Consider the following 16033-nt stretch of genomic DNA (forward strand, 5'->3'; position numbering starts at 1 on the left):
GGGGGGGTGTCACAAGACATCTGGACCACTCTGTACAAAAGCAACGCACAACAGCAACGACCCTTAAGACGCTCAGTACTGAGGTCTAAAGAACGAGGCCGTTCGGACAAAGCACAAGGGGATACCGCGAAACAAAAATGCGTTATTGATTCTTTACATCGAAATCGTGGGTTCGTGATTCCCATCGGACCGAAGTGATGGTGGGGGGGGGGAATTGGAGGAAATGGGACGTGCCTGACGTAGACAGAACATCTGGAGGGAGGCAGCGATGGAACTCCCAGCGATGGAACTTTTTGCGATGGAACTTTTATCGATGGAACTTTAGCAATGGAACTTTGAGCGAACTCTCGTTGCGCGTGAGCTCCGCGTGGTCCTTGCTCGGAGCGTCGCGAGGAAACTCTCCGCTGGCTCGGCCTCTCCCCGGGATTAGCAACAACAACATAAGCTCTCAGATTACCCAGACAAATGTTAGGGATCGTGCGTGTTTAATATAATTTTGTGTGTGTGTATGCGTGTCTTATTATTGTTGGGGGGTTAGAGGGGTGGGTTGTTAGGAGTGGAGGGAGTGGGGGGGGGTTAATGTTATTTATTAAATTAAATGCTATGTTTTGCCAGATGAGACTTTAACGTTGCCTGCCGATCTCGTGAGCTAGCGGGGTTGATGATAAAATAAATAAATAAATTCTCAAGCACTTTGTTCAGTCCACTGCTGGATGAAGGCCTCCCAATACCACGTCGGTTATAGACGTTTGTTATCGCGATGGTGATGTGTTATCTCCCTCGCCCGGGTGCCCAGGAGGCTGTAGGTTCGATCCCGGAACCTGACGAAGCGTACTCTTTGGTTCTCTCGGTAAAGTCACGTAGGTATAAAATAAAATAAATCACGACGTTTCGGGCGGCGCAATACAAGCGTCCGTCATCAGGGGGGTAAAGCATGGCCTGCCTCAGCAGCAGATCATGCTTTATTTTATTTTATACCTACGTGACTTTACCGAAAGAACCAAAGAGTATGGATTGCTGCAGTCACGAAAGCTTCAAATCAAGATTCTGACGAAGCGTGGAATTTTTCTCCATGCTTCTCCGGTTTTTCCCCTCCATATTTAGAATCAACGCGCGTTCAGAGGACAATATTTGCCTGCAACAATATGTCCCCACGTTTGATGATGATGATGATGATAAACAGTGGATTCTCGTCGATTAGGGGTGTGGCTGCCACTCTTGGCTTGTTGACTTGTAGTAGTAGTGGACGTCGTAGTGGCTCGGGTGGCTAGGATTGTGGCTGTAATAGTGGGTGGCTGGCTAGATAATGAGGATTCGAGTCAAGGCCGTAGCCATGGAGTCAACATTGGGGGGGGGGGCAAGTCTTCCAGGGGGTCTGGGGGTCCCCCCCCAGAAAAAAAATCTAAATTTGTAAACTCATTTCCTACCATTTTCTGCCTAAAAAATAAAAAACAATGCACTAACACATATGATGGACTTTATATTTATTTTTTACAATAATGTCTAATAGTGTATTGTATTACATTTCAGTTTTTTTCTTTTTTACCTTTTCTTGTTTCATTGTATGTAATGGCAGAGATTAGGGATTAATAAAGTACAACCATAACCACAATCACATAAACAGAAATCTATTTTAAAGCAATATATTGGGGGGGGGGACATTTTGAGCATATTTGAATATATATGCTCAAAAATATATTATAATTGCGGCCTTGATTCGAGTATTCTTTGAAACGCGTTATGGTCAGTGGCAAAACTCTCGCTTGGCTGGCAAGCTCGCCCCCCCCCCCCCTGGTTACCCCCAGCCCTTCCCCCCCCCCGCACAACCCACCCCGCTCATCATAACTCCGCACAGCCTTTTCAGATTTTTTTTTACTTTTGGCCGCATTTTTCTTCCTGCCATTCTCCGCGCAGCGGGAGGCCGGCGTCGGCGCATATCGCACAGCGCCGCAGATCAACACCCCCCCCACCTCCTCCTCCTCCCGGCAGCCCTCGGCCAGACGGACCCGCGGCTCACGTGACCGGTCGGCCGGTCGTCAGCCAGTCAGCTGACGAGCAAATCGGCGAGCCAGTCAGCAAGTTTAGTCGGTTGGGCAGCTTGTTAGCCGGTCAGTCATAAACCAAGCCAGCTGGTCGGCCAGTCAACCAGCCGGTCGGCTGGTCAGACGGTCAATCAGCCGGTCAGCTGATCAGCCAGATAGCCAGTCAGCTGGTCAGCCGGTCAGTCATATAGCCAACCAGCTGGTCGGCCAGTCAACCAGCCGGTCGACTGGTCGGACGGTCAATCAGCCGGTCAGATGATCAGCCAGATAGCCAGTCAGCTGGTCAACCGGTCAGCCAGCCAACCGCTTATTCGGTCAGCCAGGTCAGTCAGTCAGTCAGGTCTCGCCGCCAGCACCTCCTCCTCATCCCCCGCAGCCCATCGCAGGCTTCGTTCGTTCGCCTTGGCCGGACGCCGCGGGAATTTGTAAAATGAGAAGCAGTCGGGAACTCGGATGAACCCCCCCCCCAGTGGGACTCCCGCGGCCCATACATCAACGTTGGCTGGGCTGAAACGTCCGCACCATCGCTCGATGCATCTCTTGCTCTGCTTTTGAAGAAACGTCTCGCGTTTTCTCTACCCCCCCCCGTTTTCTTCTTATTCTTTCTCGTGATTTGAGAGCGGCCGGTCGCTCAGCTGCGATTGGAGGGCGGGGGTTTAATTTCCGATGCGACCGTGAAAGCACGTGCGAGCGCTCGCTTGATTGATGAGTCCCAACGTTCAGACGCGAACACGCCGAAGGTTGCCTTGATGGGTGGGGGCGGGTGGGGGGTAGGCGGGGCGTTGGGGGGAGGGGCAGTGGTGGTGCCATGGTCAGCACGCTGTGCTGTGAATCTAGCGGCTTCAAATTGTACTCCTGGCCACTGCCAACATCAGTGGTGACTGATGTCTGAATCAGTCTTAGGGTTGCCAAACCCGTCCGTAATAGCCGGGCGGTTGCTGCTGCTGCTGCTGGTGATGGTGGCCATGCTGCTGCACGTGACTGGCTGTAATCCAGCACTGCGGAGGCAACAGCGAGAGTTTGTAGATCACAGCACAGATGGTTGTGAACAATGTCGGAGCCAGGATTTTCAGGTAGAGGGGGGGGGCAACCCCTCCAGCAATGAAAAATGATAGAGGAGTTGTTAGTGAGTAAGGACTCGTCCCTTGCTTTTTATTTGACGCCTGTGCGGCGATGGCGCAGCCATAGATCGAGGGTCGAATTCGAACCGCGTTGTGTGATCGGCATCGCGCTCGCTGAAGGTGAATGCCTTCAGGGAAGTCGTGTCCTGTGTACGCAACTGCGCACAATTCTGTGAGTCACTTATAACCGCTTTGCCGTTACTTATTGCCAATTACGGACTCAGACTATTGCGCTATCATCTCACGGAGTCCCACTTGTGAAGCCTCCTTCCCGTGGACGTCGAGGAGGTGCCGTATCCCTGGCTCGCCAGGAGAAGGCGGTGCAGGAATTGGGATAATCTCCACCCTGTTTCCATCTGTAAGGGGATCGAGCGCTGTCCCCTCGCGTGCGTGGGTTTTCTTCGGGCGCTTCGGTTTCCCGCAACGTGGAGAATAAACAACTCATCGCGAAGTGGTTTAAGAAAAAAAACAATGTAAGAATAGTCCTTGGATTTAGTGTGGCTTTGCTGGTTAAATAATAATAATTAGTATTATTAATATGGGGTGTGCATATTTATTATGGCCAAAATTACAATTCGTTTATTTTTGTGTTACGTCATGTAGGTACTGCATACAATAAAGCAGTGTTCTTCACTCATTTTCAGAGAAAGGGGGGGGGGGTCACTTTCGCCGATAAGCCATCATCAGTGTGTGAGTGCCGCCACACACCTGAAACCATTGCTGGGTTTAACAGCAGCACGACAATGATGATGATGGGGGGTGGTGTTGACCATTTGTGTCTTGTCGGGGGCCGCACGTCAGGGTCCGCACTAAAGGCCACCAGGAGCCGCCTTGCAATGAAGAAGGCCGCCCTATAAAGGCCTCCACCACCCGACAGAGCCAAACCATTGAAGTCGTCACGTGGGCAATTATGTTAATTGGTTTTGGTTAGTTGTCAAAACCTGAATGTCGAAGACTCCATGTTGAAAGGTTGTTTTTGACGAATGTGTTGGACTGTGCTTTTGCACCACTGCCAACGCAGCAGCAGCAGCAACATTACAAAGTAATTTTAAATCGGTTCTTTCTCCCCCGCCTTCTCTTCTGTGCCCCTTTCCCTCGTCACAAGCGCACCTACTAATCCTGAAAATCGTGACCCTGAAATGTGACCATTCGTCCAATTGTGAAGGTTGCGGAGGGAGGTCAATGCATCCACTGTGCTTCCCAATAAATAGGTGGTCCACTCAAATTTAATGACCCCGGAAGTGATGACCAGCTGAGATGGGACGCCAGAACCATTTGTTTAATTCACAACCTTTGCAAATTCGAGTTTTGGCTCGCTGCAACGTATTGGACGACGCAACGTTGAGAACTACGGTGTGAGTTTTTTTGGCAAGCAAAACAAAAATTGTTTGCGGGCGACTTTTGGAGCTTCGCTCTTAGAGGTGCTCGCTTAGGCCAAATAAAAATAAGAACAACATTTTTTGCGTGTTGGCAGGGACGTTTTTGGCCTCCGCAAGATCGTATCGTGTGATGGTGTTCTGCTGGTTTTGTCTTTGCGAGTTTGCTCGTGGTTCAAGAGGATGCGTCGCACGTACACAAAGACAAAGGTCCCCCGTGTAGCCTTGACAGACTATTACAACCAGACGCACACATACACACACACACGAATGTACACGCGCACGCAAACACACAAATGGATGCACCAGCAGCATATACATACGTACTACCCACGCAGCAAAGATCCTGCTGTTAGCGAGCACCTATGAAGGCCGGCACGGCGCACGAGGGGGTGGGTGGCCAACACCACGCCCGGCCGCCTTTGTCTCCCAGTGGTGATGTTTACACACCGCACCAGGTACTCAATTGAGGCTGAGTCGACCTAGGGGAGGACCAGGACTGATTCAGATATTCGTCACCGGTGTTGGCGGCCGGGTGGCCGTGTTGGTTAGCGTAGCAGCCACACACACACTTACACACACTCACACACTCACACACACACTCACACACACTCACACACACTTACACACTCACACACACTCACTCACACACACTCACTCACACACTTACACACTCAGACACACTTACACGCACTTACACACTCACACACACACTCACACACACACTCACACACTCACACACACACTCACACACACACTCACACACACACTCACACACACACTCACACACACACTCACACACACACTCACACACACACTCACACACTCACACATACTCACACACTCACACACTCACACACACAGACACACTCACACATACTCACACACACCCTCACACACACCCACACACACTCACACACACTCACAGACACACACTGGACCAAATTTGTATCAACGGCACCGCAGCCCAGGTGAAGGACCTTGTGTGTGTGTGTGCTTTGAAAGAAGTACATAATTGAAATGAAGTGTATTGATATTCACACTTGTCAGTAACAAGGGTGGGTCAATAGAGCATGCCATCCACTGGGGGCCCCTTAAATACCTTCGTCTGAGCCATACACGTTACATAGCCACATACACAAACACCGTATTGATATGGGCAAATGAGGCACACGCCTTCGTATATGCGTGGACATTCATAAATACGTATACAGCGCACTGAGGTATTTCGATGTGAAAAGGCACTTTTATTAAAAATATATATATACATTTCCAACACACGCAGTCGTCTTATAGCCCGCAAATATGCCCCTAAGAAGCACACATTATCGGCACTCAATGCCACACGGTACACGCTATATACTTTAAACACGCAGCACACACTAGCGTGTGTGTATATACCGCTCTAGACTCAGATTTAAAGTGATTCTCTTGCTCGTCGTACATTCAGAGTCCTGAGCCAGTGGCGGAAACGCCACGTTGGTTTTCGTGACCGCTTTTGGCCGTGAGCGGGAATCGAACTCGGGCGCGCCGGGTTCGTAGCGGAACGCGCAAACTGTTGTGCTACCGCTGCCCACACTCCGCACCACACATTACCTCACCTGCACACACACACACACGTCCCGCCTGACACACACACACACACGTCCCGCCTGACACACACACACACACGAGCCCCCTGACACACACACACACAAGTCCCCCCTGACACACACACACACACGAGCCCCCTGACACACACACGTCCCCCCTGACACACACACACACATCCCCCCTGACACACACACACACACGTCCCCCCTGACACACACACGTCCCCCCTGACACACACACACACACGCTCCCCCTGACACACACACACACACGTCCCCCCTGACACACACACACACGTCCCCCCTGACACACACACACACGTCCCCCCTGACACACACACACGTCTCCCCTGACACACACACGTCCCCCCTGACACACACACACACACGCTCCCCCTGACACACACACACGTCCCCCCTGACACACACACACGTCCTCCCCTGACACACACACACACGTCCCCCCTGACACACACACACACACGTCCCCCCTGACACACACACGTCCCCCCTGACACACACACACACACGTCCCGCCTGACACACACACACACGTCCCCCCTGACACACACACACACACGTCCCGCCTGACACACACACACACGTCCCCCCTGACACACACACACACGTCCCCCCTGACACACACACACACGTCCCCCCTGACACACACACGTCCCCCCTGACACACACACACACACGCCCCCCCTGACACACACACACACAAGTCCCCCCTGACACACACACACAAGCCCCCCCTGACACACACACACACACACGTTTCCCCTGACACACACACACGTCCCCCCTGACACACACACAAGTCCAACGATCTCTCAGCATTCTTCCTTGAAGGGAGCGCTGCTGGGCGCTTTGGGGGTTTCCGCCACGGGAGGCGGAAAAGAGAAAATTTGGCCGCCACAACAAAAGAAAAAAAAAACATTATTTGATTTTTGTAGCCCCCCCCCCACCCGTCAGTTTTTGTTGCCCCATCTCTCGTTTTGTGAAAACTGTTCTGCGTTTTACCCCGAGCTAGCCCCGTGCCCCCCACAAGATGGCAACGGCAGCCCCCCCCCCCTACACACAAACTCGCTTTTCCTCCCCCACGCATTTCTCTAGAACTTATTTTCCTGCTTAGTTTGTTGTCCTTCCCCCGCACCTCCAATAAGCACGATTGGCTAGGTACGGTGCCAAAGAAGTTCAACATACATACAGGCCGCGGCTGTGTGTCGACCGCCTGTGATTCTCCCCAACGAGGTGATGCTACTCAGGATATTTACGCTGCGATGAATTTCCCACATGATGATAAGCTACTTCGTTGAGCTATCATTAGTGGCCAGGTCTCTTCTGATACATACTTGTATAACTCAGTGGGCCTTTACCTAGTCAAATACAAAAAAAATAGTTCAGTTAGGTTAGTTAAGTTAAGGGGCGCCACGGTGGCGAGATGTTAGCTCCTTTGCCTGGTCTACAGGAGGTCGTGGGTTTGATCTCGGCCCTGACGCCTGCTCTATTCTTGGATTCTAGATTTGAAGCTTTCGTGACTGCAAGGATTCATATTCTTAGGTTTTTTTCGGTAAAGTCACGTAGGTAAAAATTTTAAATTAAAATTAATAAAAGTAAAATAAAAATAAAAATCACGACGTTTCGGAGGCAACACAAGCTTCCGTCTTCAGGTGGAACCGTCACAGCCCGACAGCTGTATCAAGTAAATGAGAGATTACAAGAGATACTACTCCGTATATATAATGGTTGAGGGGGGGGAAGGGCCAGGAACGGCCCACTTTTAAATCCTTTATATTAAGTTCGCTTGCTTGCTTGCTTGCGTGCTTGCTTGCTTGCTTACGACCGTGCAAATCTTTCGCTCGTTTTTTAACCCACTTCCCGTGATCCAATCGAGCTGACATTTTGCACACAGACTCGTTGTGCGAGACAATTAATGTTCGTGAAAATTTTTTTCAAAAATTTTACACTTTTTAGGCAAAAAAAAGTATTTCACATTTATTCAAATAGAACTCATTCATGGCTTTGGCTGAACGTCACAGTGTAGGAGCCCAGAGCGTAACCCCTCCACAGGCCGTGGCGGAGTAGCGCAGTTGGTAGCGCCCTCGCTTCCCATGCCAAAGGTCGCGGGATCGATCCCCGCGTCCTCCACAGGTGAATATATTTTTAAATCCTTTATATTAAGTTCGCTTGCTTGCTTAGGACCGTGCAAATCTTTCGCTCATTTTTTAACCCACTTCCCGTGATCCAATCGAGCTGACATTTTCCACACAGACTCGTTGTGTGTGAAAATTAATTTTCGTGAAAAATAATTTCCAAAATTTTACACTGTTTACGGAAAACAAATTAAATATTTAATTACCAATTGCTTAATACTGGCAGACAATCATCTGACCCATAGGTGGCAGCCATCTCAAGCCAGAGGACGAGAGGACTCTAGCCGCCACGCATATATAGGATTTAGAGTGAAAAACTTTGTTTTTACGGGTTTACTTGTTATTATTATGGTAAGGTGCGGCTTGAGACTATGAATAGACTACATAACAAATGACTGAGCCTTTATTATGGAGAGGTGCGGTTTGTGACTACGCCTAGCCTACATAACAAAATTCTGCATATGAGACAGAGCCTCTGCCATGTAGTTTAATTTTTTTACCTACGTGACTTTACCGAAAAAACCTAAGAATATGTATTTTTGGAGTTTGAGTGTCTCTCTCCCCGTGGTCGCGTGGATTTTTTTCTCCGGATCCTCCGGGTTTCCCTCCACATTTAGAATCAACATCACGCGTTTAGAGTATTTGGCTACTATACATTTCCACGTGATAAGACATTTCGTTGAGCTATCATTATTGGCCAGGCCACTTCTGAAAAAGATCTACATAGCTCAGGGGGCTTTACCTGGTAACATAAAAACAGCAAATATTAAGCCCTACTTGAGAGGCTCATGGCCCGCTTGCAAGGCCGGTTCTGCCGTTCCCTTCCCCCACCACAACGTTGACCCAACGTTGAACGCTTACAGGAGCGAGGGTGGAAGGTATCACCTTGTGCCGCACAGCGACAGCTGCCACTGAGGGGGGGGGGGGTGCCCTTTGGACGTTCGAATTGCTGAGGCATTTAAGCCACGCCGTATGAATGCAAATGTTATTCTTATTATTCATAGGTCCTGTCTTGCCCCTGAATCCTCATGACCCTCCGAGTGTATCCTCAACTTGTGATTGAATGTAGGGAAAGCGATGGCTCGATGTCTAACAGAGGAGAACGGTGCAGGTTTACAAACGAGTGAGTGTATTGAGATTGGAGGAAGAGCTTTGTCAGGTCACTGTTGCTCATGGGTTTATGTTTTACCATGCTGGCACCTGCCATCGGAATGTGGAATGTCCTCTCCAAGCTCAGGGCCGCCCGACCGAGAAGAGTCTATCTTCGTTTAAACGGCGAGATAATTCGATCTTAAAGTTGTTTAGTTTATCCAGGTAGGCCCGTAGCATCGGGGGGGGGGGGGGCTGGAGGGGACTGAGCCCCCCCCCCCTTCCACCACCATCCTGATGAATTATCAGCGTCCCCCTCCATTCTAAATTCTTAAAGAGTCAAGTCAAAAACTGTTGTAACGATATTAATCACCGGTGGCGGGGTGTTTTTTTAGGCCTCTCCTCGCACACACAGTGGGTGAGAACCAGAGCAGCGTGCCCGTAGACCAAAGCAACTCCTATCGTTACTCATTCTGTTTAGAGTTTAACATTGTTTTTGAAATGTTTGCTTAACATTGACTGGGTCGTGACCAACCCTGAGTTTCCCTCCCTCTGCCCCCAATCCCCCCCCCCCCCACTTTTCTCGTCGACCCCCCCCTCCCCCACCGCATTAAAAACATCTCGCGCTACAGAGGTTGTGTCCAGGGAAGCCTCACAGAATCTCAAGACTCGTTTTCAGGAGTTTCCTGCCACTCTGGGTGGCGCGATGTTCATTACTTCGCTTGGTACACAGGAGGTCGTGGCTTCGATCCCGACTCTGACGCCTGCTGTATATTTGGAGTTTGCGTGTTCACGCCATGGTCGCGTGGATTTTTTTCTCCGAAACCTCCGCGGTTTTCCCTCCGAATTTAGAAGCGCGGGCGTTGAGAGAAATTGGCTGCTATGAATTTCCACGCGCTGACAGGCCACTTCATTGAGCTATCGTTTGTGGCCAGGTCGCTTCTAATAAAAAAGAACTGCATAGTTCTATGAGCCTAACCTGGTAAAATAAAAAATATACACTGGTCAACAACAAAAAAATTTCTGGCCTGGACTTTTGCAGCTGTTTTAGACTAATTTCAGGGTGCTGATTCCAAATCTGATCTCAGATTTGCTCTATCACATCTCATTTTTATGCTATCGGCATACCCCATTTTCATTGATTTTACCCGAAATTAACTCTGTCACTTATGATTGCAAGTTGTTGCGAGTCAGTGACTGCTTTAGTATTAAAATATGGTGCTGTATTTTTAGGATAGTGTGTTTATTATATCATTTTATGTAGATATCCACATTTATTTAATATTTTTCTTCTGCAGTTCTTATTGAAAATGCATATTTGATATCTCAAAAACCTGATGTGATAGACAAAAACTGATGCCAGATTTGGAATCAGCACCCCAAAATTACCTTAAACCCGTTGCAATACCTTATGTCAGAAAAAGTGTATTGACCAGTGATATAGTTTTCGTCCTAAGTAGTTGGGGATGTTTTGTTCATGCTGTCACTGAGTGTGAGACGGCTGTGTTGATTACTCGTCTCATTAAGCAGGTATCGGGCGGAACAGCTGTGCGCGAAGGCCAGATCTATTAGCCAGATATTTTGTCAACGCTCTCCAACTGAGGGTGAAAGTGTTTATTTATAGAAGGGTTAGAGTCGGCAGGCGGCTGAATTAGATACGGTAGAGTTGGATTCAGTGAAAGATCGCCGATTTCATGAGATTGGTGTGGGTGGGTTTGGGGTGAATCCTGTGATCTAATTTATCAACACAAATTACAACTAAACTATTAACTTTACAAATATTTTTTATCAGGTAAGGCCCACTGAGCTACATAGCTATTTTTCAGAGGCGACCTCGCCACAAATGATAGCTCAACGAAGTGGCTTAGCATGTGGACATTTATAGCAGCCAAATACTCGAAACGCGCGTTGTTGATTCTAAATGTGGAGGGAAAAACAGGAGGACCTGGAGTAAAACCTACGTGACTACGGGAAGAGAGACACGCAAACTCCAAACATACAGGAGTCAGAGTCAGCATCGAACCCACGACTTCCTGTATACCAGGCGAGGGAGTTAACATCCCATCACCATGCACCCAAATGAGTCCGTGTATCCGTAAAGCGTGGATAAACACAGATATGAGGATACATTTCCCCCAACTTCTAAGTGACCTATTCTCATCCACGAAAAAAGGCTAGGATGATAGGAACCGTAACCAAATTGACAATAATATATACGGCTAATGGGGGGGAACTGGAAAGAAGATATATGAGTGACCGATTAAAACACTTTCTATAGAATATAGACGATGATAAACGTATTGGACAGAAATGTGCGTACAGGCTGGACGCAAGTAGTATTAATAATTGTGCGAGCTAATCCACGTCGTGTGATCCACCCCGTTGTGTACCAGCTGATGCACCACGTGTTTACCAGCTGATGCACCACGTGTATACCAGCTGATGCACCCGTGTATACCAGCTGATGCACCCGTGTATACCAGCTGATGCACCACGTGTATACCAGCTGATGCACCACGTGTATACCAGCTGATGCACCACGTGTATACCAGCTGATTGCACCCTGCAGCTGGTAACATGGTATCTGCTCCGACCTGCAGTTTTGAGCGCAACTATCCTCACATCCTCGTGGCACGCAGAGCCAACCTGGTGGTGTCGCTAGAGATGCGGGCGCCAGGTTCTAGTCTAGACCCCGGGGTGACTTCACATCAGACAAAGTCGAGACCCAGCGAGATCTTTGCGCGGACAAATAAGAGAGAAATTGCCCAAATATTAACGGCCCATATCAGCTGCCAGCGCGACCACGTGAGCGGCAGGCACTTTCATCGCTCGTAATTCGCTACGCTGTTTAGTGAACGTGTTGTTTCTTGTCGGTGTGAGGGAACACTCAAGCGACAGATACATTTCGGACAAAATTCAGCGGCGTTAGGCTGCTGGCCAGTCTGCCAGTCTGCCGACCAGGCGGCCAGACAGCCGGCCAGCCGAACGTTGTTTTCGAAAAATATACAAAGCAATGAATGTGTTTCACGTGCGCGTGTGTCAGCGCTCTTAAATAAATGACTTTTTTATGGCCGGCGTGGGCCCGAGTGGGCCGTGGCGGTGAGCGGTCTGTGTAAAACAACCTTCTGGACTAAATCCACTATCAAAACGGCTCTTGCAGTGGCCTCGTGCGCACGTGTTAAAGAGATTTCCGAGTGCAACAAACAGCAACGGATTTGCCAGCCGCGGACGTTCGAAGTGCTCCTGGCTTTCCTCAGACACCGTGGTTGTAAATGCTCCACCGGCGTTTCCCGGACACTAAATCTTTCAAAGCCGGGTGCCCACCGGAGCGATCAGTTGCACAACTCGGTTGCACGCAACTGCATCGCTTGCACGTGGACGTCTCAGTTGGGCAAACAGTTGCTTACAATACAGACTCGACAGTCGAGCGGCAATCTGCTGAATACAAAATTAGAGGAATGTTTGCGAACTAGGATAGGTTGTTACGATCATGAGCATGCCGTTTAACTGCCCTTTTGCGCAACTACTCACTTAGATGTGGACGAAGCAGTTGCAGGCGATTGCAGTTGAGCAATTCAGTGGCCCAACTGATGCTCAGAGGTGGGCCCAGTTTAGGTGATCTTGGCCTGTCTCGCACACCATAGCGTGTAACTTGCAGCAGATAACAGTTAAGGAATCTGTCCCGATTCAGCAAGCTCTGTTTTGTGCTGTTGATGTAAGTGTAGCCCCAATTATAATCCCAACTTGTGCCGTCAACATCATGCGTCACGAGACGCAGCATCCATGCGGATTGCTCGCAAAGCAGTGCAACGCCTTATGTTAGAGGATGGTCCGCAGAAGTGGACACTGCAGAGCTACCTCTGAGATTTCCTTCACGTGACCCCTGCTCCACACAGTAAATGGCATAACCTTACCACCCGCTTTGCCATATGAGGGCAAAGTTCGTCACGTGACAGCCAGACGCATATTTAATTCTTAGATTTATAATTTGTTGTATAATTAAGTGGCGATGGGTTTGGTTTTTTTGGGAGCACTCATTGGTGGCCGAACCCCGGAGTCGAACCCAGCATTTTAGTGGTGCCGGCTCCTCGCTCTGAACTCGCGAGCCACTCGGCCACCGCGACTGTGTTGTTATTCGTTTCATTCTCGAATTATGAATTTCAAAAAGTATATCACTTTGCAACGGATAAAAAAAAAATAAACCTCTCAGATGTCTCAATGCCTCCTCCTGTGCCTGCGCTGTGCGATGCAGGGTGCATGGACTGCGAGCGCCTCACCGAGCTGACGAGCAAACTCAAGGACATGGAGGCCAAGGTGAGCCCAGAGGAAGGTCGTAACCACAAAACATGGTGGGGCTTTGCTACGAAAGCCGAGCGGGAGTGGTGGTGCACTGCTAAGGCAGCTAGGGTTGCTGGATCATACGAACGTTGCACAACTCCCTCGTTTCCATGGGCATCGTGGAGGAGCCCGTACCACGGCTCGCCAAGAGAAGGTGGCAGGGCAAAATTGTGGACTCATCTCCACCGGCCCCTTATGCATGGGATAGAGCGTTGCCCCCTCGCACGCGTGGGTTTTCACCGGGTCCTCCGGTTTTTTTCCCACTTGTTGTATGCGCACTCATTCATTGGCTGAAAACGTTCGTGTATTAAGGATCGCAGAGCTTGCGCAATTGCTGGTGCCTTTGTATTTACACTGGTATTTAAATTGGTAGATTGGAGAACACCTTAATGGCCACGTCAGTACCTTCTTCTTCTTCTTCCCGTCCAGCCTCTCTTAAGGACGCTGCTAGATCAATAAACCTCAAGCAGCAGCATCATCATCATCCCATCTATTGCCAGGGTTGCTGTGCTCGTGGGGAGCGGTCGTGGTAGCGGTTCGCGCTCTGCGCTCACGAACCCGGCGACCCGAGTTCGAGCCCCGCTCACGGCCAATGCCAGTGACGATTATATTATCTGAACCGGTCCTATGCCTCCCCTGGGTCGACTCAGCCTCAAATGAATTCCCGGTGTGCTGTGTAAACATCGCCACCGGGGAGAGAAATGTCGTGGTGTTGGCCACCCACTCCCTTCGTGTGCCGTGCCGGCCTTCATAGTTGCTCGCTAACAGCACTTGCCCTAACAGCCTGCTGAAGGCTATACGGGGGATCTTTGTCTTTGTGTCTCCTCCTCCCCTACGCCAGTCCCCCCCTCCACGTCCTTCAGTTTCCTTCCTCTAGCACCGCCATGGCTGGTTGGTGGCATTCCCTCCGGACAATGCAGTGCGTTTCAATTCGGATTTACGCAGCGTTCCAACGCAACCCGGATCTCAACGGCGATGTAAATAGTCTTGGTCAATCCACTGCTGGACGAAGGCCCCGTGTCAGTCACGGGTGTGGGGGGGGGGGTTGCTCAACGTTTGGCTTAACAAGTTACGAAGCAGAGAGCTTCTTGACAAAACCCAGGGCCTCGTCTCGAGACAAAAAAAACTGAAGCAAGGCTCCAGGCTGATGGATGGCGCCCGTTACAGAGCAAATGCTGCGTCGTTCTGTTCGGACGCGGAAGTTTTGCAGCGAACACCCGGCAAGCGTCGGCTCAAATCTCGGGCGATGCATCTGCGAGAATTTATGTGCGTTTGTGCATTCGTGCATGTGTCTGTATGCACGTGTGTGTGTGTTTGATTTTGTATATGCGTGGTGTAAGTAACGCCACTCCTATTAAGGCCTTAATAGGTGCTCGCTAACAGCATTTACCACAAGAGCCCGTCTGGTTATACCGGACGGGGGTGACTTTATCTGTGTGCGTGTGTATGTGTGTTTGGGTGTTTATGTATGTGTGTGCTTGGGTGTTTATGTGTGCGTGTGTATGTGTTGGGGTGTTTATGTGTTTGGGTGTTTATTGCGTGTGTATGTGTGTTTAGGTGTTTGTGTGTGTGTGTATGTGTTTGGGTGTTTATGTGTCCGTGTGTATGTGTTTGAGTGTTTATGTGTGTGTGTGGGCGTGTGTATGTGTTTGGGTATTTATGTGTGTGTGTGCTGGCTACCGTGTTGGCCTTTATAGGTGCTCGTTAAGAGCACTTGCCCCAACAGTCTGCTAAGGCAATACGGGGATACTTTGTCTTTGTATGTGTGTGTGTTTACGTGTGTGGGTAGCGGTAGTGTAGTGGTTGGCGCACTGCGCTGCAACACCGGCGACCAGAGTTCGATTCCTGCTCACGGTCAACATCGGTGACGAATATCTGAACCGGCCGTGGGCCTCCCCTAGGTTGACTCAGCCTTACATGTTCAGTGTGTGAAACATAAACATGGGGGGGGGGAGAGACAAAGGTGGCCGGGTGAGGTTTTGGCCGGCCCTGAAATCGGTGCTCTCCACCAGCACTTGCCCCAACAGATTGTTAAAGGCTAGCCGGGGAATCTTCGCCTTTGTATATGCAATTGAGTATTCAAGTTTGTGTGTACATTTTAATGAGAACAGAATGAATCGAAGCACTATTAAATGCTCATGACTGGCAATAGAAAACACTTCTAAAATGGTCCCATAATTTAACATCGTAAACTCGTTTTTACGGAACACAGGGCGTGTTATTTTTTTTGTTGTTGTTGGGTCAGACATCTGTGTGCACACGTGTTTGTGTGCTCGCGTGTGTGCGAGAGAGAGTGTGTGTGTGTTTATAGTCGGGGAG

General features: G+C 49.6%; 1 protein-coding gene across 2 annotated transcripts in view; it reads left to right on the plus strand.

Moving 5' to 3' along the window:
- The window catches only part of LOC144945299 (uncharacterized), a 123594-nt gene that overhangs the window by 82265 nt on the left and 25296 nt on the right, over positions 1-16033 (plus strand). For both annotated transcript variants that reach the window (XM_078873708.1, XM_078873709.1), the window contains exon 4: positions 13629-13690. In XM_078873708.1, the coding sequence (XP_078729834.1) occupies positions 13629-13690 (62 nt within the window). The remainder of the gene's footprint in view (positions 1-13628; positions 13691-16033) is intronic.

Source organism: Lampetra fluviatilis, chromosome 37, assembly GCF_964198595.1.
Source record: "Lampetra fluviatilis chromosome 37, kcLamFluv1.1, whole genome shotgun sequence".
NCBI lineage: Eukaryota > Metazoa > Chordata > Hyperoartia > Petromyzontiformes > Petromyzontidae > Lampetra > Lampetra fluviatilis.